This window comes from Xiphophorus couchianus, chromosome 15, assembly GCF_001444195.1.
Source record: "Xiphophorus couchianus chromosome 15, X_couchianus-1.0, whole genome shotgun sequence".
Lineage (NCBI taxonomy): Eukaryota > Metazoa > Chordata > Actinopteri > Cyprinodontiformes > Poeciliidae > Xiphophorus > Xiphophorus couchianus.
Window position 1 is genome coordinate 3,246,882 of NC_040242.1, and position 21,414 is coordinate 3,268,295.

At 40.4% G+C, this 21,414-nt stretch overlaps 1 protein-coding gene and 1 non-coding gene across 4 annotated transcripts; one reads left to right on the forward strand and one right to left on the reverse strand.

The window, feature by feature from the left end:
- Positions 1–1,695: 1,695 nt before the first annotated feature.
- vash2 (vasohibin 2) lies at positions 1,696–21,192 on the reverse strand. 3 transcript variants are annotated; one of them, XM_028040399.1, is made up of 9 exons: positions 20,931–21,192; positions 19,179–19,574; positions 11,595–11,683; positions 11,353–11,409; positions 11,121–11,195; positions 6,691–6,928; positions 6,466–6,609; positions 3,941–4,059; positions 1,696–2,139 (listed from the first exon to the last, which is right to left on the reverse strand). In XM_028040399.1, exons 2-9 carry the CDS (start codon positions 19,488–19,490, stop codon positions 2,070–2,072), a joined length of 1,104 nt encoding a protein of 367 aa, XP_027896200.1. In that variant the 5' UTR covers positions 19,491–19,574; positions 20,931–21,192; the 3' UTR covers positions 1,696–2,069. The 3 variants fall into 3 exon arrangements, with proteins under 3 accessions (XP_027896200.1, XP_027896198.1, XP_027896197.1); XM_028040397.1 differs by having other exon boundaries at positions 20,879–21,192; XM_028040396.1 differs by lacking the exon at positions 20,931–21,192 and adding an exon at positions 20,488–20,701.
- trnat-ugu (transfer RNA threonine (anticodon UGU)) lies at positions 9,196–9,268 on the forward strand. Its single transcript has one exon. It is a non-coding gene; the product is annotated as a tRNA-Thr (tRNA).
- Positions 21,193–21,414: the final 222 nt, after the last annotated feature.

Genomic DNA, 21,414 nt, shown 5'->3' on the forward strand with positions numbered 1-21,414 from the left:
TCCTAAACAGACTTGAGTCAAACAAAAGAAAACATTCAGATTCTTTTGAAGCTGCTTCACGCAGGAAAGTAAAAGACGCAAAACTTTTCAAAATGTAACATTTCTGTGTGTTTCTTTACGCTAACAAAGTCCCAGATCGACACCAGAAACGTCTCAGTTTGTTCACAGCACCGACATAAAAGCTCAGAATGAATCAGAATGTTTGTTCAAACAGGAAACAGTCACTGAGGAAGACTTGGTTTTTGTTTCGTCTCTGCTAACAGCTGCTGCATAGCTTTTAGCTTTAAATGTTTCTTTTGGCAACTAAATGCACTGGTTCTGATGGAAAAACATGATGTGAAACATTCAAAGAAAAGTCATACATTAATCAATTTATGTAACCAAGACACAAAGTATGTATGTATATGTATATAAATGTTTTATGAATATTTTCATGTTTAATTCTTAAAACATCTTGAAAGATGAGGGTTTTTTTCAAATTGAAATATAATCTAGTTTGTTGAGCTAATAAAGTCAAGGGAAAAAGACGATTATAATCAATTTTAATCAACAGTTCACTCATGAGAAAAACTAAGTACACCCTTCCATGTGACTTAAATGTTCTGGAGTTTAACCCATTTGATCAGAACCGGGTCATCAGCAGGACAACGACCCAAACACAGCAACACATCCATCAACAGAATGGACGAAAAGAAATAAAGAAGCGGCCTAGTCAAAGTCTAGATATCAAGTTCATTATGTAGAACTGATCAGTTCATTAGGACTGATCTGGGGTCAGACTCTGAGGTCAAACAGGTCAACTCCACTTCATTAGTTTATTAAGGTAAGACTTGAAGATTCAAGTCTTACCTGTGACCTCAATGAACTTTAACATCTGGGTCTGATATGTAAGTAATGTTAGCATGTTAACATGCTAATATGTTAACATGAATCAAAACGTTTTGATGAAATAAAACTGATTTTCAAGCTTCTGTGCTGTGATTGGTGGAAGGCATCGACAGGAGAACCCAAACATCCGGCCAGACTTGACCTGACTGGACCGTTCAGACCCTCCCACACACACACACACACACACACACACACACACACACACACCCGTACCCACACCCACACACACCCACACCCCCACATAGGTGTGTGAATCAGTGCAAACAGTACTGAGTTTCTCTGGGATCAACTCTCTCTCCTCCGTTACAGAGATCTACTTTTAAATGAAACTTTATGGATTCATAAACATCTTCAAACGGCGCTGACCGCATCACTTCCTGTTTGGTTCCTCTGAACCTCAATCTGTTCACTTTCCAGCCGTTGGTGGAAGGTTTGAAAATAAACTTTGACCTTTTCACCATCAGGATGATGAAGCTCCTTCCCATGCAGAACCTTTAGAGGGAAAAATATTCGGCTCTGAACATAAAAAGCTAATTTCTTCTTAACTTTGCAGAAAGTGAAGCTTAAATCATTTAAAGGTCAAATCGTCTGATTCGTGTCAGCAGACGGACGCTGCTGCGCTCTGATAATAAATCTCTTTCTATCTCTCCAGCTTCATCTTCCTCCTCTTTCTGTTCTATTCTGTTCTGACTCTTTAGTTCTTTTTGCATAATTGATCCAACATGCTCTCCTAATCTAACCTGCCTACAGTGATTAATGCATATCAAAGTGTGTTTAGCCAGATTATTTGGACTCCTGTTGGTTTTGAATTCCATTATATTCAGAGTTTTACTTGTTTAGTATAATTTTTGGTCCAACTCCTGGAGAGACGTTTTAAATCCGATAACCGTTCGGAGAATCTTTCATGATGAAAAACTCTAAAATCCAGCCATGATTTTTCTTTAAACCCCGCCCCTTTAAGAAAGGACCGCCCCCAACCAGACGGTTCAACTGTCACTGCTGCCTCAGAGGCAGGCATTCAGCTACATGACAGGAAGTGACCTAGACGAGCTTCCTGTCAGGAATGAAGAATGGCTACCAGATTCAGTCCAAAACTACTTTACTTCTGATTTGAGCCGGACGCAGTTGCAGTGACCTGGTCCATGGCAGGGCGGGGCGGGGTCAGAGGGCAGGGGGGTTCGTCAGATACGGATCTGGTAACCGTCACTAAGGGTGCTGAGCTCCAGAGGTTTCCTCTCCACTGGGGCCGGCCTAAAAGAGAGAAGAAGAAGAAGCTGAACTCCAGCTGACCGCTAGCAGAGATGCTAACTGCTAACAAGCTAACGGGCATTAGCAATTTAACACCCTGACACTTTGTAATGCCGTACAGCAGAAAAGTCTGTTTCCAAACTGCAGACTAAACAGAAACTTTAAAAATGCTAGTGATGTTGTTTTAGAGCCATTTTTTCATCATGAATTTGAAAACTGTTTCTTTTTTCATTTTCCATAAATTTCTACATCCCACAGGAGGAAACAGCAGCTTACAGGCAGGACATGTTAGATGTACCGATTGAGGTTTCACTGGTTCATCTAACTTTACTGACTAAAACACAGCAGCTCTTCTCTCTAAACTTTGTTTTAATTTAATAATCAAATATAAAAGAAATGGCCATAAAAGGGAAGAACAGAGAAAATACCATTTAAACATCTGTTGACATGTCCCTAATATTTAATAATTCTTACTAAACTCAAAATGAAATATTAACGAACGGACTGATTATGATGTATTGATGAATCAAACAGATTTTCAGTTATGATGCATTTAATGAGCAGGAAAAAAATATATATTTTTCATACGCGAGTTTTTTCCCCATTTCTTAAAGTCATTCAGACTTTGTTGACATTTCTCCTGATTTTTAACTCCTTGTTGTTCATCTTGTTGTGATGATCAGAAACACAATGAACTGGGATTGATATACAGCTACAGTAAAACGCTGTACAGTAAACAGCTACAATATACAGCAACAGTAAAATGCTACAGTAAACAGCTACAATATACAGCTACAGTAAAACGCTGTACAGTAAACAGCTACAATATACAGCAACAGTAAAATGCTACAGTAAACGGCTACAGTAAAACGCTGTACAGTAAACAGCTACAATATACAGCTACAGTAAAATGCTACAGTAAACGGCTACAGTAAACAGCTACAGTAAAACGCTGTACAGTAAACAGCTACAATATACAGCTACAGTAAAATGCTACAGTAAACAGCTACAGTAAACAGCTACAGTAAACAGCTACAGTAAAACGCTACAGTAAACAGCTACAGTAAACAGCTACAATATACAGCTACAGTAAAACGCTACAGTAAAACGCTACAGTAAACAGCTACAGTAAACAGCTACAATATACAGCTACAGTAAAACGCTACAGTAAACAGCTACAGTAAACAGCTACAGTAAACAGCGTGCTGTCAGGACGCCTTGCCTCATGGTAACAGCAGCTCAGTGACTAATTCTGGTGCCGCTGGGCTGCAGCTGTCGACCCGGTCAGATTCTGTTACATCCCGACTCACAAACAGACTCAGCATCTCCCTCTGAGGGACCAACACGCTCCAGTCACCCGGTTCTTAACAGTAACCCAGCAGTAACAGATTTTCAGCACTCATTCTCTTCCTTCTACAGAGCAACCTTTCCGCTCAAACTGGCCATAAAGTCTTCATCTTAGACCAGAAAATTGTTATTTTGTGGCTGAGTGTTTCTGGATTTGTCTCCATAGCGACGATGCTGAGCTGTGTGTCCATGTCTCCTAATTTGAGATGATCTCTCCTGAGTGCTGGAGCTGCTTCAGCTGCCAAACACAGAAACTAGAAAGACGTCTGATCTCTAAGGGTCCTAACAGACAGTATGGGCTGACCCCTGGCTGACCTCAGCCTGACCCCTGGCTGACCTCAGCAGACAGCAGTGTTTCAGTTTACCTGCTCAGGTTGAGTCACTTCAGAGTCGAAGCTGCTTCAGCTTCAGTAAATCTGAACCACACACTCTGTCTGCTTCAGGAACAATGACTTACGATTTGTCTCTGCGGTGTGCGGTCCGTCGCTGAGGGCTGGTCGGCCGTCGACGTGGCGATAAGGACTTTCCTCGGCTGCGCTCCTTGATTGGTGACTGAGCGATGGAGGATTTCAGGATCTAGAAAAGTTTGTTTTATAATAATTATTTGTAAAACAAAAAGTTTCCGCCTTGCTGGCAGACACACCCAGACTTCACAGGGAGACATTTTCAGTACCAGTTAAAATATTCAAATAAATTCAGAGGAAGTGCAGAGCTACTTATTCTGCTACAGAGGAACAGAGTGAGAACGTTCTCCGTTTGTCCTTCTGAGGTCGACCTTATGGAACATGATGGATGTAGAAATGCCAGCTGCATACAGTAATAGTACAGTAATATAGTACAGTAATACAGTAAATGTTAACCATGCTAATCATTAATATAAGATAGTAAAGATTCTGAATTATGTTGACTTTGTTTTAAAGTTAAAAATGTTTATTGTTCATAATAAAAAAAGTTTATCTGTAGCTAAAATAAACAGACTAAAGATTTAACAACACAATCAGAACTTTAATCGGTTTTATAAAAGTGATGCACTAGACTTGTTCTTAACTAATTTTATTTTTATAAATTTCCAGTGATTCAGAGAGAAAAAGTTTTATATTAGAATTTCCATTTCATTCATGATTTCATCCATTGGTTGAATGTGACTGTAGTGTAAGGAGCTTTGAGTTGTCAAAAATGATTGGAAAAACACTTTAAGTTCAGTTCATTGATTTACATTCAGAATGTAGAAATATTTCTCTGTTGTTGTTGTTTGGTCTTAAAGAGAAATCAGATGTGGCTAGGCTAGGGTCAAAAGGTCAAAGCTTTATAAAGCTTGGAGAATGTCGTTAGAAAAATGAATGAATGAATAAATAAAACAGCAGCTGATTGGTTGGAGCTCTGAGCTGACCTCCTGGCATTTTAAAGAAAGGAAACTATGATCAACAGCTACTGCTGCTGCTGCTGCTGCTGCTGCTGCTGCTGCTGCAGAGCCACAGGCAGAGAAAATGAGCAAAGGGAACAACAGGAAACTCACCGAACACGACGGAGACAACATGAAGTTTATGTTGTTTTCTAACTGATGAACCTGCTGTTTGTTCAAACTGATGACAGACTGAACCATTTTTAATGAGCTGATATCAACTCTATAACCACCAAACATATGTCTATATTAATACGTTTCTGTCTCCTTTAAGGTTCAAGTAAAAACTGGAAGTAAAATCTATAGAATCTCTGAACTCCATGAACTGATTATAATCAGATTATAATCCTGACATTTAACTCCAGTAAAAATCAGCCTCAGTTCTCAGTTCTGTCTGCTGATTGGTCTCTCTCTCTCTCTCTCACACACACACACACACACACACACACACACACACACACACACACACACACACACACACACACACACACACACACACACACACACACACACACCCTCAGCCTGTCTTAATAAGTTCATACAGTCTGCAGCACAGCTGACTCAGGTGTGTGTTTGTGTGTTAACGTGTGACACCATTAGTGTGTGTGTGTGTGTGTGACAGCTGCAAGTCTCTGACCTACATATGATCTAACTGGACACCAGCAGCCTCTGTCAGACTCCCGTTCTTCTTCATGGGATTTAAACGTTAAACAGAAACATCTAAAAACACAACTGGGCTCATGAATCATTTATCATCACACGGCCTGGTTGTCGGCTCCTTCCTTCCATCACGACCTAAATAATCCCTGACTGGTCATATCCCACGTTCAGACCAAAGGAAGCAACATTCATCCATGATCTCAAGAAACATTTCCTTTTCCATCTGAAAGGAGCTAAATAATATTAAAGGTTGAATTTAATTACAAACGTTCATTTTCAGTATGGAGATTAGAACCAGATGAAGTCAGTGAACAAACAGAAACATGTTCCTACAAGCAGGTAATTCTAAAGTTTGTTTCCAAAGAAAAACAGAAAAGGTCGTGGCTGTCATATGATTAGATCCCAACAGACACAACGTCTTCCTGCCGTGTGGCCCCGGGCCCCTGTGTCACATAGTCCTGTTTACTTTGTGTGGACCATCCAAACAGATTTATTCTGAGCTCTGTCTGGTTTAGTTTCTGAACAAACTTGTTTATTTTGAACATTTTAATTTAGAATAAATTTGTATTTATTCTGAACAATAATACTGACTGAATATCTAAATGTTTTTTTTTTTTATGTTTTGTCAGTTTTCAAATAAAAATCTGGAAAGTGTGGCATGCAGATCTATTCAGCCCCCAGCTGATCTGGTGTCATATAACCTCAGTATAAATGCAGATGTTCTGTTTCTGGCCTTCATTAGAAGAAGTGAGAACTGTGAATCATTTTCCATCTGCTCCCCTTTAGGTGCTGCTTGGAGTTAATCTGACTGATGAAATCCCAATAAAACACAACAATGTTCTTTATTTTAATGCAACAAAATGTGAAAACCTTTGCAGAAGGAATTAAAATTCATCTGTCTGTGTGCTGATGAGACAAACCTTCATCCTCATGTCCCGGCCATGTTTCTCCAGATCCTTCCTCATCTCCTGAGTTCCGAGTCGGGTCGTGTTCAGCACCAAATACTTCCACTCGATTGGCTGAAAGACATGGGGGTCGTGAGGCACGTACAAGCCAATCTTCACCTGGGAGAGATGGACAGAAGCGGTTAGAAGCTGACCCCTGGCTGCGCTGGCTCTGCTCAGCTCCACGGTTTCCTCCTCTACCTTCTTCAGAGTGTGCTGGTATCTCTTGTAGGAGCTTTCGAACTCGGCCACCAGCTCGCCCAGCGTCCGGTGGCTCAGCGGTTTGTCCATCAGGTCCGGGCGCCGGCTCATGCCCAGCGATCCGTAGCGACCGTTCCAGTAGACGCCCAGAACCACGTGGTGGAAGCAGTGACCTAAAAACTGGGTCTTGAAGCTGATGGGGAAGCGCTCCAGAGACGCGAGGCCGTTGGTCAGGTAGCTGAGCAGCAGCGGCGGCTAAGGAAATGTTTGACTGCAGGAATCATCCACACACACTGACAGAAACCTGGAAGTGAACGTGTTTGTTTGGAACCAAAGCAGCTTCCTCCGTGGTTAATTCCTTTCATTCTGATGGGATAAAGAGCCTCTGTGTAAACAGTGAAGGTCAGAGAGCCAGAGCTGCTCAGCCAGCTCCACCTCTCGTGTTTTATTCTGTTTAAACACGTAACCTGCAACCTACACACTCATGGACCAACTGACACATGATTTGATTACACATGTCTCATGATCTTCACTTCCTTCTTTTTCTCTGTCAGCCTTCATACATTTTCCATCTTCTCCTTTTTCTGCACCTAAAACTAGAAACTCGACTTCCAGCCGTTCCTAAATGAGCAACATTAAGGTTTTAGTGACGGTGAGTTCTGTTTGTTCTCAGAAGTAGGAATTTCGGATTTCCCAATCAAAAAGAGTGCCTTAAGGTTAAGCAGTGTGTTCAGGTTGGGAATGTAGGAAAAAGCAGAGATTTAACTTCTGTGCTGCTGGATGTTGTTGCTGTATGAACAGATAATGATGAGTTTCATCATATTTAATTGTTCTCAACTAAAGGAACAAGTTCTGAAATACAATCATGCTCAGTCATATTCAGTAAATCAGAAGATGTGACCCAATGAGGCTCGTTGTCAGATTAAAAACAACTCTTAGAAAATAACAACCTACAAGCAAGTTTAAACATACTTCTGATTAAGTTCACATTTCTGTTTTAAAAATGCTTGTGAATTTCCAACATCTGAGCACAAATAAAGTCCATCATTCTGAAAATAATAATTTAATGATGAAGAGAAATAGATACAGCAATACGACAAACAGCAGCTCAGCTCTAACCGTACCAACAGACTCAAAGGAATCTGGACCAACTGGTAGCCAATCAACTGCTTGGTTTAGACCAGGAAGGCTTATGATTGGTCAAAGCTTTCATCAGTTAGGGTGCTTCAATATTTATAAGACCTTCCAGAAAACTGGACCAACCTCACATCTGTGTCCTTGTTCTCGTTACTGTAAGCAATACACACACACACACACAGACGGAGTCATGGAGCTAAATTAAAAAGAACAACTCAACCTAAAAGTTTTAAAACTGTGACCCCGCAAATTCCAACCCCTCCATCATGATCAGAGCAAACCTTTACTTATTTCTGCATCTTGAGTGTAGAAGATGTTGAATGTTTTCTGTATTCTGCATGATACACAGGATGTAATGAAGCTTTAAAGCTCTCCAGACAGACACAGAGCAGAGCAGAACTAAAGAAAGCTTCCTGATCTCAGTTAGAGCACAAGCAGAGACCTGATAACAGGAAAACCTCAGAGTCTGAGCCCAGATCAGTTCTATTTAATGGCTGAGTTCAGGTCACATCCTCAGACACTTTGGTTTATGTTCCACGTCTCGTTCAGACTCTGGTTTCTCTCTAAGAAAAGGTTGAAATAAAAAGGATGAAACAGCAGGAGAGGCCATCTCCTCCAGTCTTTTAGTCAAAGAATCCAGTATTTCCAAACAAACCTGAGGCTGAATAGCAGCTCAGGGAACGGCTGACGGTAAACGGGGAGCTTTGTGGCTGCAGATGACAAAGAGTCTTTCATTATTTATAACTCAATACAAATACAAACTAAACAGCCTCCATGTTGTGATTCCTCACCTCCAACCACAATAAATACTGAGATTCAAGCTGAGCTGCACCGCTGCTGTGGCCTGCATGTCTTATCTGTGACAGCTAACACAACAAGACATATGAACCTGAACCAGACACACACACACACACACACAGAGCCGCTGCGGCCCAGAATGAACCCTGTGGATCCTGGAGGAACCTCGGATCGCTGTCAACACGAATGCAGCCGAACTGACAGGACCAAATGCCACAAGCTACAACAGATGTTCTTCTTCCTACAACTCGCTGCAGGAGCTGATTTTATCATCATGCAAGTTATTTATTTCAAATAAAAGCTATAGAAACTCTGTTATTTTAATGTTTAGAGACATAACCTGTAAATAAAGCTATGTAGATCCAGTTTAATAATAGCGTACTCAGCGTTCTTGTACCGAATTTGTGCTGATGAGCTGAGGAATCCAGGTGAGGGAGGAGCCGACTGGTTGGCCTGGTGTGTTGCCGTGACGCTGAGGCAGGGTGTGTCGCCATGGCACTGAGTGAGGGTGTGTCACCATTCCAAGGTTGTCATTGAAATGTCCTCTGATCGGCCTGTGCTCTCAGGTGAGGCCCTATAGCTCAGTGGTTAGAGCACTGGTCTTGTAAACCAGGGGTCGCGAGTTCAAATCTCGCTGGGGCCTGAACTTCCTTTTCCCTCAACAGTAAAACTTTGTTCTTTTTAGATGATGTATGTTAAACTATGAACTGCCGACCTCTTTCCCAGTCATGCCCTCTGAATATTTGCCGTTTTGCTGTTTTGCTCGTCCTTCCAGCTTCATCACCTGCTGCTTGCAGACCAAAGCCACCCTTCATTATAGTCACTGTCAGCTGCCAGCGTGACAGAGCCGCCATGACAGCCTGCAGGATCAACACTGGAAGCATTTATCCTGAGAGACGTTTGTCCTCCTGATAGACCAACGTCACCTCAAATTTCACCAAACCTTTACAGGTTTCATTAAAACATGTTCAGGGGAATTCAGGCCGACACCGATGGTGACCTTGAACGCATCCCACCATTTGCCAAAATCCTCACACACCATCTGTTTGGATGCAGCAAGCAGAGCCAATGAGCCAGCATACCAGAGACAATCACTGAGGACTGTGTCCTACTGGCAGTATGTGTGGATTTAAAGAAGAGGCTGAGCACTGGGGCTGCCAATAACAAAGGTTTTAGTAATTACTAATTCTGATCAATCAGATAAAAAATATTTAGCACATCCTGCAGATTTTCCATTAATCCATTTAAGCCTTTATATACATTAGAAACGCATTAAAAGATGCAAATAATTACATTTCTCTTTAATAAAGAAAATAAATTTGCAATTGCATAAAATGCAACAACAGCATTCTTTTAGTGAATGCTTGATCATTTGTAGGAAAAGCTGCATCTGCAGCTAAAAATACACATTAACATGCGAAAAGCTCAGTTTTCTCTGCTCAACTGAACATCAATACTGTGTCAGGCTGATCTGTTGACCAGGAGCAGAAAACTGTGTCATAAACTGGAAAGTACAGTAACAGCAAAAGGTGCTAAAACTGAGATTTTTTTACAGAATCAGAACCAAGTAAAGTGAAAATTATTCCAGTTTGCAAAAATACATTTACAAACAAAGCTTTTTCTTTTTTATCTTAACAGCAAAATGTAAAAATGTTTTGGACAGTTTTGATTTAGTTATTGCTCTATGGTGTTCTTTCAGCAAACACCCTTTTTTGAGCACTAAAGATTGATCAATTACTAAATTAGTTGACAATTATTTCAATAATTGATTCGTCACAATTAATTAAATTGGTTGTTTCAGTCCTACTGAGCACAACAGATGTTCCACCCACACATTTAGCATAAAAAAATAACATTGAAGTAATCTGTGATTAAAATAACTTTAAGATGTTATTAAGCAGCAGAGACTTTAAAAATCTTTGTGTGTAAATTATTTAAGATTTCCAACGGTAAATAATTGAATCATTGATTCTATTACAAATCAAATAAGATTCGTCTAGAAACAGGTAGAAATCCAAACAGGGCAGAAAATTACCATATTTTTCATAATTACCAACCAAATAAAGAATTAAAGAAGGTCTTCTGCTGACATGTAAGTGCAGACTGGTTGGAGACCAGAAAGGTTCAGGATCAAATCCAGGCAATACAGAACCTGAATCCATGTTCTACTGAGACTGATTCAGACAATAATTTCAACATCTAAAAGTAAAACCAGTCAGATAAGAACAGTTGGGGGAAACATGGACGCCACATTAGAAGCCAAAGCTCCTGAAAATGACACAGCTGACCTCGAACTGGAGCTCTCAGGATGATGCTAAGCTGTGAGAGCGAGCCAAGGGGGAAGAAACTTTGAAGTGTTCCTGCTACCAAGCAACACCACAGAGCGAGAGAGGGGGTTGATGTTTTGGGGCATTAGTACTTTAGAGGTGAAAGTTTGATTGATTTATTTTTTTACTCAGACACAGCAGAGCAACAGTGTAGAGCTTATAGGATACACTCCCAGGATGACGGCTTCCAGGCATTTGATTGGTAGAGACTCCCTGATCATCTCCCTCGCTGTTTCCATCAACCTGCAGAGGAGGGAGGGGCGGAGACGCATGAACAGCGAGAAGAAAAACACATGAAGAGCAAACAGGAGGAGAGGCTCCAGGGCTTTATGGGGAACTCATGATGCCGAATTATGTTCATCTCTAAACATTTAAAGGTATTTTTACAACATCCACTCACCCACACAGCGGGCGGCTCTTCTTGATCTCAAAAAACTGGGTTCCAGTGTGGTTGTACCTAACACAAACGTTAAGGGCAACAGGGCTTTTAAACACTTTCACAATGTGCTTTTGTCTGCAGTACCACTTTTGTCAGCAACATTAGTATCTGACTAATCCATTTAGTTTAGAAACTTAACCTGAAATGCGGGGCACTGTTTATAACATCTGCTGTTTAGGATAATTAAATGTGTTTAAGGATACTGCAGAGCCTTCATGTAGTTCTGGACGGCCACCAGCCAATCAGGGGCTGACATGGATGGCTTGAAGGTTGGAATGGAGGGAACAGCATTCTGGGAAAAAAAAAAAACAACAAAAAAACAAACATCATTAAATGCTTACAGTAGATTAAGATCTGGAAACTTTCAGAGCCTCAAAACGATGTTTTAGTCCTTCAGTCCATCAGAAAACAATCTGCCTGCGTCATCAGAACCAGTCAGATCATACAACTCTAACCAGGACTCTTCTTTAATTTGTCAAACACGTTTATGTCATTGACAGTTTTTTATAAATCACAGAAAATTGCACTAATTGGACGTCAGTGCTGTACAAAAATCTGAAAAAGAAAAACATAAAAACAATACAAAGAGAGAAGAGATTAGATGCAAATTAAATGGTTTATATCAGTGGTCCCCAACCACCGGGCCGCGGACCAATTGGTACCGGGCCGCGCAAGAAATAATGAACTACTTCCGGATCTTTTATTTTGAAAATCCTAAACCGGATTTTACCGGTTACGTCTTGCGCGTCAAAATTGAGCCAACTTGCAGCAGAATGAGTAACAAAACAACATCGGAGTACTACAGAATAAGGTTACCTGAGAATGTCAAAGCACCACAAGAACTGAAAGGGAAAGAGCAAAGTTGGGTTTTAGGAGGTTTATAAAGCTGTCTAATGTGTGAGTGTTCTTCATTAGCAACAGTAAACCGCTCCAGTGCTGCTTTTCAGTTTGGCTTGATGGATTTCCATCTGGTCATTAGACCTGAGTGCTGCTGATGAAGAACGGTGGGATTCATTCAGATAACCAGGGCCCATGCAGAGTTTCAGAAACAACCGATGAAATCTTATGATGGGGAACCAAACAGAGCGAAGCTAAAAATGCTCTAAGATGGTCAAACTTTTGCATCCAAGTTGTGGTTTTTAGCAGAACCAGCAAGCAGAGAAGTAAACCCACATTCAAGCTACGTACTTTAAATTCCTTTCACATCATCTCAGCACTTAAGGACTGTGTTTGGTAATAACTGACCCTAAATGGGACATATACAACAACAACAGAACAGGGCCCAGGATGGACCCTTGAGGGACTCCATGGGGAAGTGGAGCTGAAGCTGCACACTGTAGTCTAGTAAAACCAAAGTCTGCAAGCATAAGAATAACGGCACCCGGACTCAACAGTAAGGAACAGGTTGTTAAAAACTTTTCACTAGTTTATGTGAGTTCTTTGGTATAAATTCACATCACAGTTGTTCTTTCCACAGCCGAGTAAAAAGGAGAAGTCTGGGTGTTTTGTGGCCGATCCGACTCCAACAGGAAATCCACACTGCTTTGAAGCAACATGTTCCAGAGATAAAGATCACTGCTGATTCTGCAGCTGGTTCACCTCAACAGGAACCTCTTCTCAGCGGTCACACATGTTTAGAGGTCACAGATATTTTAGCAGAGTGACTCAGGCTGAAACACAGACCGACGTTTCCTGTGAGTCTCAAACTCAGTAAAAGCTGGGCTTGTGCGTGCAAAACGGAAGAGTGAACCATGAGCACCAGAACTATCACTTCCTGTTTCTTCCTGCTTTCTATTTCAGGCAGGAACAGAGAATGGAAGGGAGAGATAGTGGGACTGCACCACAATGCTACACCACAATGACTGCATCCTTACTGGGTAAAACACTTTTGTACGATAACAGCTCCCTGAATCATGCACAGCAGTTATTTAGCCACTTACCTGCTAATTTACTACAGGCAAGTAGACGATTAGCCTGAAAACAGACAGACTAATCAGGCAATCCGTCAGTCAGCAGCTCAGAGGAAGACGATCTGCCAACTGGCCATTCATCTCATCTGCCGGCCAGCAGCAGCATATCGTGCTTTTTAACAGCCACATAATCTGGAAGTGAAATCCCCTCAGCAGTCAAACCTCCTCACTGGCTGGGCAGGCTGACACGCTGAGGCTCAGAGGGTTCAACAACAGAGCTGTTCTTTATCCTCACTTACAGTAACGACAGCCATCTTTCTCATGTTAAAAGGGTTCATTATTTTTTTTTTATCTCTTGTTGTTCATTACATTATATTCAGAGGAGTGAGTAGCCGTAATGTGAGAGCAGAATGAGCATCAATTCACAGCCAGTTTATCCTGGTAATTAATCTGTCTGCTCAGCCCATCTGGAACCTCCTCCTCTGGTTTCTTGTCCACCCTTCATCTGACTTCTCTGTTATTACCTCAAACCTTCTCTACTGATTTCCTTCTCTGTTTTGGCCTCCATCTCCTCCCCCACATGTCCACCCTCTGCTGTGACATCCTGTCTCCTGTTCCTCCCTCTCTCCAGCTCTACACGGGCTGAGCAGACATCTGGGAACTGTAAATAAGCTGTATCTACAAACTCAATGTGACTTAACGTCAACGTTATTTTTGTAGAAGACAACCTGGAACAGGTCCGAATAGCACCTACACTCCATCATACTCCAAGCCGATCGTTTCTGAAGTGGAGGTGCATTGTGGCAATGTAGGAAAACAAATGAGTCAACTGTGCTTAAAAAGTTGTGTAGATAAACTAGAATAAAAACTTTTTTTTTTTTAAACATAGACATAAATGTGCTGAATTACAAGTTTATTTAATAACTCTGCACCAATACATACCAATACAATACAGCACACTTAAATACACTAACGTCTTCACAAGTTTGATCAAACATGTAAAAACAACAGAACTTTAATTTGTTCAGTCAGTGCAATTAGGACCATAACAGACAATGTAAAATAAATAATAAAGAAACTAAAAGTGACAAAAATATGTTGGCTAACTTGGTTAAGCACGTAAAAATAAACTGAAACATTTGAACCTTTCAAATGGTTCAGAAACTGCAATGAGGAATTTTAAATATAATGCAAAATAAATGATAAAGCATGACATTGCTCTGGGCACAAAGCGTAGAATTAGACTGAATAGATCTGCCCTTATGAATCAGGCACATTGCCACTCATATCCGACCTAGAATTTTTTTCAATATCGGACCGATACAGATATTAATATTTGATTGATGCATCTCAGATGTAGGATCCTTTCTAAGATAAGAAGCTGTGACAGTAAACAGAAAACTGCAAAAACATTCAGGGCAGATAATAAAGTCCAGTTTTTCATGCAGTTATTTGTAACAAGATTCAGCAGAAAATAATCTGAATTTTGACAAGTATGGATCAAAGGAACTGCGAGTCCCTAACGTTGGTAGAACAGCAAAGCTGAAGATGATCCTCTTCAGTTAGAGAACATCCACATTTCTCCTCAGCTCAGCTAACCTCAAATCAGCTTCATCATCCTCTCACCTTGAAAAGAACAGACAGTTTCTAACAGGTATGCTGAGGTATAAAACAGAAAGTAGTTTTACTTTATTATAGAAAAATAATAAAGTCAGAACAAGTGAGCTCAGTTTAAACATCTAACAACATGAACACATGAAAAACAAAGCAGAAAGAAAAACACCTTGCACCAAAACTAGCAGCACTGAGTGAAGACATGACAAAAGAAAATGAAGGGAAATCTAGAATGTCTCAGATCTGATGAACATCTACCACCAAACAAGAGAAAGAAGTTAAAAAATACCTTCCTGCTTTTAGAGTTCATCACCAGCAGAAATTAAATAATCAAAAATAAATTAAATCATGTAATGAAAGAAGATCAACACTTCTGATGAGAAGAATAAATGAATCTGAATGAAACCAGACGGTTGTGCTGTTCCTGAGGTCGTGTAGAAAGCAGGAAAACTACATCCTCTAGTTTGAGCACAGTTCATTTTCTCTGGTATCTTTAGAAATGCATTATAAAAAAACCCAACAAAAAACACTTCCATTAGCTGTAAATAACAGTGTGGACAGCTGACACTCACTGCCATCTAAAACACATTTGCTGTGTGAGCATTAAAGATTCAAGACAACTAAAGGAGGGAGAGACATGGACAGGTCAGGTTTCCTGCTGCCAAGATGTCTTCAGGGTGGGATTTCCCCAGGAACGCCGGGTGTGTGTGTGTGTGTGCGTGTAAGACATATTCATCAGACAGCTGAAGTCGTTTAAGTACAGTTAAAAGTTATTGAAAGTTGCATCGTCTCATTCAACAACCAGAGAACTGGAAGAATCTGCTTTAACATGTAAAACCAGGCCAACATGGCTGGAGGTTAAACATGGGCCAAAGGAGAATTTTCTGGACCGGATGATTATAATTAAATATTTATAACCTGAAATATGAAGCAACACAGGTTTCATTTCTGAATATCCAACAGTATTCCTATTTTGGGGCATCCAACCACTGCTTCAACCTTTCCCCCCCTTTTTATGATTTTGCTGAATTTCTTTAAAATAAGGTTAAGTTTCCATGAACCTAAATGTTATTAACATTTACTGTGCATTAAACTTTTATGAAAAAAAAACCCAACAACAAAACAATAAGAATGCAGCAGTTGTTTTTAGTACTTTGTCTATAAAATGTTTTGAACATATTCAGGTGAAAAGATAAAGTATTTCATGAAATAGTTTAGGTTTTTAGAATAAATCCCATATATTTTAAAGATGTAAGCTCCAGCTCTTTACTTAAAGGTTTATGTTTTGGTACTACATAAACCTTACTGCACTAAATACTGCAGTAATACTAAACAGATCCAGTGAAATTAGTTTCCCTTCATGCAGTCCAGTTGGTATCCAGAGATTATCCACTACCCAGATCGTATTTGAGGGATTACTCAGCTGCTGTGCCAAGACTGCAAACTGGTCCTGCAGGGACGGAGAGAGGCGGCAGGTCGGCGATCAAAACACAGGAAAATCAGGAAAACCCTTCCTACTGGAGGCCATTTTAACAGTCGACCAGTGGGAACAGTTTTACCAACTTTCTTTTTGCTTAAATTTTTAACTGACAAGCCTGAAAGAAATCTAATGCAGCTTCTTTTAAAAACATTTTCTTCAGTACATGTCATTGTCCTAAAAGGAGAGTCATCCCTTTATTCTCCCTTTTTCCTCTTTGCCTGAAGGTGAAAATCAGCCCATCTGCTTTTACACTTCACACACACAAAATCGACACCAACAGCAGAGTGGAGTCAAGCTGCACATTAACAAACCAACTGACACCTCCATTGTTCACCGTACAGCCAGACGCTTTACAGCTGTTTCCCACCTTCAACACTAAATGCTCTCACTGCCAGAAACAGAGTGACGGTCAGGCCCAATTTACAGAGATAATGGTAGGAAATCTCTGATGTACTGAAAGTTTCAAATAAAAATCTTCTATAGAATAAACATTTGTGTCTTTGTAAAAAATAACATTGTTACTGTCTGATGAATTAAATAAAAAGTGCAACGGGAACCATTTGTTAAACTTTGTCCACATTCCTCCTGCAGCTTATCACACAGTCTGGGAGTTTGGTACCGCCAGTCAACCGGGTCACTAATGACCACATGGGTAATTAGTGAAGTGAAACAACAACAACCAGATTCCCTCCTCTCACAGGAAAACAAAACGCATTCAGGATAATTACTGATGGGAAACTATGAAGAAACCTGGGCTGTTTTGGTGCATGAGGGGTAGACAGACATAATATGAATATCATGAAGGCAGAGTTTTGGTTTTCTCCATTCAGAAGATTTGCAGTTTGAATCCACAGCAGACAAACAGCAATAAGAAGAAAACTAAACTTTGTTTAAAAATATGAGAATGTATAATAAAGACAAAAGAAATATTTGAAATAATTATAGTGGACTAATTATAGTGGTATGAAGTTAACATAAATTCATGTTCATGAATGAATTCATGAATTCAGAATTAATTCAAGAAGTAATGTAACTAGTAATGACCAGTGGTGGCACACTTACTCTTTGCTCATTTCTAGCTTAGAGCTTTTGCTAACTTTGAAAACATTTATTCTGTACCCAGAATGCATCACTGTAAAATGACAGCCTGTAAACAGATTAAAATCTACTGATGTCCAATGATTTCCGACATGAAGCTCTAGGTCATGTCCCTTAACTGCTCTAGGTCAGTTAAGGGAAATGAGCAGCAGAGTTAGCAAAACTCAACACCTAGAAAACTGAGACTATGAGAGAAAGATCTATCAAGGTGTGTAATGACACATTCCAGCCAGCTGAGGGCAGTAAATCATGTTGTAGGTTGTTATCAAGAGGGTTGAATCTAGAATGTTAGCATTAGCGTTCCCTACGTACCTTGTTGATATAGCACTTAGCACTAGAACTAATAAGCGTAACTAACTTTTTATCAGCAGTTCTTACCACTGGTAATGACAATAAAAAAAGTAGAGTGTACATTTTATTTTCATAAATTTGCAAACTGATCCCTAACAGTTAGATATGTAAAGGATATTCAACTTATTTAATTTTGAATAATTAATTTTCCAAGTCAACAGGAACTTGTATAAATAAACTTTAACTGGACTGATGTAATATTTCAGCAGTAGAATGACGAATGTGTGCAGCCTTCTCAATCCTGCTGCCATGCTACAGTAAGTCTGCATGTGTGACACAAAATCACACTGAGACAACTAATGCCACCTGACAGACATGGTGCTCCAGTTTAGCACGCTTGTTGTCATGGTAATATGAGGAATAACTGTGCGAGTACTCCTCAGACCATGCAGTAGTGAAACTGTGTGTCAGACCGGGTCGTCGTTATCATTAAAAGCACCCAGCTGTGAACACAAGCACAACCATCTCCAGCAGCATCAGAAACCCTGACTCACAAAGCCAAAAGAAATTCCTCACAAGTCGCTGAGAATTCACAGCAGGAGGAGAGAAGAAACACGGTGGAGCGGCAGGAGAGGTCATGTGATGCAGACCTGCATCTTATATGCTAACTGAAACCAAATCCTATGTTTCAGACAGATCTGAATGAGAGACGCACTGAGAAATCTGCTGTTGACCAAACTCATAAATCCTGCCTTTTTATGATTAGTGAATATAACTAAGTGCAACCAGGTCACAGTTATACGTTTGTGGAAGCTGTTACTGAGGCAGGAAAACCTCACATATTGAAGTGTCGGAGGAAGCAAACAAAGCTGAACTATTTTCTGTTAAATGTCTGTGGTTGGTTCAGGCTGTGAGAACAGGACAAAGCAAGTATTTCAGCAAAGCAGCTCTGTTTGATCCTTTTAAGCCTTCAACCTTGGCCTGTTATGGAACACGGTGGATCGGGAAATGAAAAGTGCCAGAAAACCTTCTGATTTCCTCATAGAACAGTCACAACATCCCCAGGGTGCTGCATGGAGAACATCTTCATAAAGAGCTTTTTACTAAAGAAGGCAGTTCAGTAAATGCTGAACATCTCAGTGCTATCATGTGACACAGGCTCATCCAGAATAGATGCTTTGATAATGACAACAAATGTGCCTTAAAAGAAAAAAAATTGAAGGTCATCCTATTCATTTTCTATATAACAACTAAAAACTGGGGTTATGTTTTGCAGTAAAAAAAAAAAAAACAGTAGCAAATTTAGAAGAAGCAGAATTCCAAATCATGAGGTTTCTGATTAGCAGTGTTTTTCCTCAGGGGAATAAATCATGAACAGAATGCAGATGGCTTACTTTTGGCAGGTTTGCAGCGTTCCGTATCCGGTCCACCATCTCCTGGCCCTCGGGGTGGACGGCGGCCACATGGCCCCACATCCTCTCCCAGGTGACGCCGTCGATGGGGAAACCGTTCCGATTAACGTAGAAGAGAACCCCTCCTTCTTTCTTCTCTTCCTCCTCGGGGGAGTTACTGGGGGGGCAGGCAGCGGTCTCCTCCCCGGCGCCGTAGTGGAGCAGGCAGTGTGCACTGGTGCTCTTGGAGCGGCCGCGCCTGCTGAACTTGGCCGATGAGGTGCCGGTCCGGCTAGGGGAGTTGGGTCCCGTCATCGGTCCCAGTAGCCGATTCTCAGCCAGCTACAGCCGCTTTCTGCTGCCGTTCAGACAGTCCATACTGGCATAGTGAAGGCAGACCTGATGAGAGAGCAAAAGCATAAGAGATTAGGAGAACATATCTGGAATATAATCTACATATATCTTGGTGAAGTTTATGAAACCCAAAGTAAGAATAAGACCAATGCTGATCCATCATAATGGGCAATATCCACCATATCCCCTACTCCAACATCTCTCTGCCCAGCTTTCTAACCATACTGCCAGTAAAAGTAAAGTACGGTAGATGGATTTGCCTCCTTGGTCGTAACATAACATTACCAAATAAAATTTAAAAATTACATTTCATTGGGTTTTATAATATCATAATGTTCTGAAAAACCTAATTATGTGCTTTCAATGCTGAAGTAAATGCTTAAAATGTTTCACACTGTATGTAATACCTTCACTTTTTAAAGTGGATTTGAAATGTTTTCTGGCCAGTCATCTAAAAAGATTCAGTTGAGTTTCTGAGGGATTTTGCTGGTATTTTCAATTCAGTCTGAAGCTCAAAGACCTGGGCTATGTGGAGTTATTTAGAAGAAACACAGCATTACCGCTCATAAAACAAAAAACTTCTTAAATACATTTAGAAGGCAAAATTATTTCTGACAGCAACAACTGACCAATACACGATAGTCTAGTTACTATTTAATGATAACTGTTATTAAAAACAATTTTGGTGACAAAATAACATTCTAAAAGCCATAAACTGAATTATATTAAAACCAACGTTTTAAGAGGAGTTTTCTCTATATAAATACGACTAAATATGCATGTATTTATTATTTCAGTAACAGAAACTGCAACTAAATTGACTTAACGACAGAAAATGCATACATTGCTAAGATGTACGATAACAAAAATACAGAAAAGTTAATTTCTGCAACAGTTTTTCCTTCTTACTTGAACCGTATCCGCGGAAATATTCCAACCGTTATTAATCCAAGCCTACCGTTCTTTCGAAAAGGGCACCGACTTCACACCGTCGACGGCCTCCAAGCTCTAAAATACATTTTTACTAAAATAAACCCTCTTTAAGAGGAGGTGGGTTCCATTCATAAAAAAGGCGACCGTGTCCACTCCAGGCTGGAAAGTCTTGTTCTGGACCTAGGCTTTGTAACTTCAACCTTTTTTGAAGTTGTCAAGCTTCCAAGCAGTAACGGTCTTTTAAATGAAATTCCGGCAAGTTTACTTTCAAAATAAAATCTCGGAGGGATTTATTTTCTTGTCATGGCGTAAAATTGTTTAAAGCTCGCTCGCAAATAAGTTGTATGACACATCACATGAGGTTATAAATAAACATCTAAATTGTTATCCACAATGCGTAAGGTTAAGCAATGTACCTCTTTTATTCTGAAATTCTCATCCAGAAGTTCAGTTGATTCCGCTCCTTACTTGACGGCGCTCTTCTATCTTTGGTCTCAGTACACTGCAGGGGCCGCTGCCTTCCACCAGCCCAGTCCTGGGTAACCTCCTCCTCTGTGCATTGCCTTCCGTTAGCAGGCTTTAAATCGCCTCGGTATCCGCTGTCTATTCGGGAAATTTGATTTCATCATGATAAAAGTCTTAATAAGCCCGTCACATGATTAAATCACTGGAGATAACGCAGCTCCTCTGGCGGATACCTGGCGATCTCTTCTGCTCCTCGAATACCCTGCAGTTACCAAAGCTAGGCGGGTTCTAATTGGTTGAGCTAACAAAGAGGGGCGGGACTTACATGGTCGTTTACCAAATTTGGAACTGATGCGATACTCTGATTGGTTGATTTTGTCAACAAGTGATAAATCTGCAACAAATGTAATTTTTTTTTTACTCCTGGATTGTAACTGTTGATTTTGCATTAGGAGGTTATTGTCTTTCTGTTCGTATAAATTAACCT

Excerpts from the sequence above, each read along its gene's own strand:
- vash2 (XM_028040399.1), bottom strand. The coding sequence starts at position 19,490 with ATGACGGGACCCAACTCCCCTAGCCGGACCGGCACCTCATCGGCCAAG. Across the intron at positions 11,684-19,178 it reads ACGCTGCAAACCTGCCAAAA|AATGCTGTTCCCTCCATTCC; the intron begins GTAAGCCATCTG and ends TTTTTTTCCCAG. Across the intron at positions 6,610-6,690 it reads ACCAGCACACTCTGAAGAAG|GTGAAGATTGGCTTGTACGT; the intron begins GTAGAGGAGGAA and ends CATCTCTCCCAG.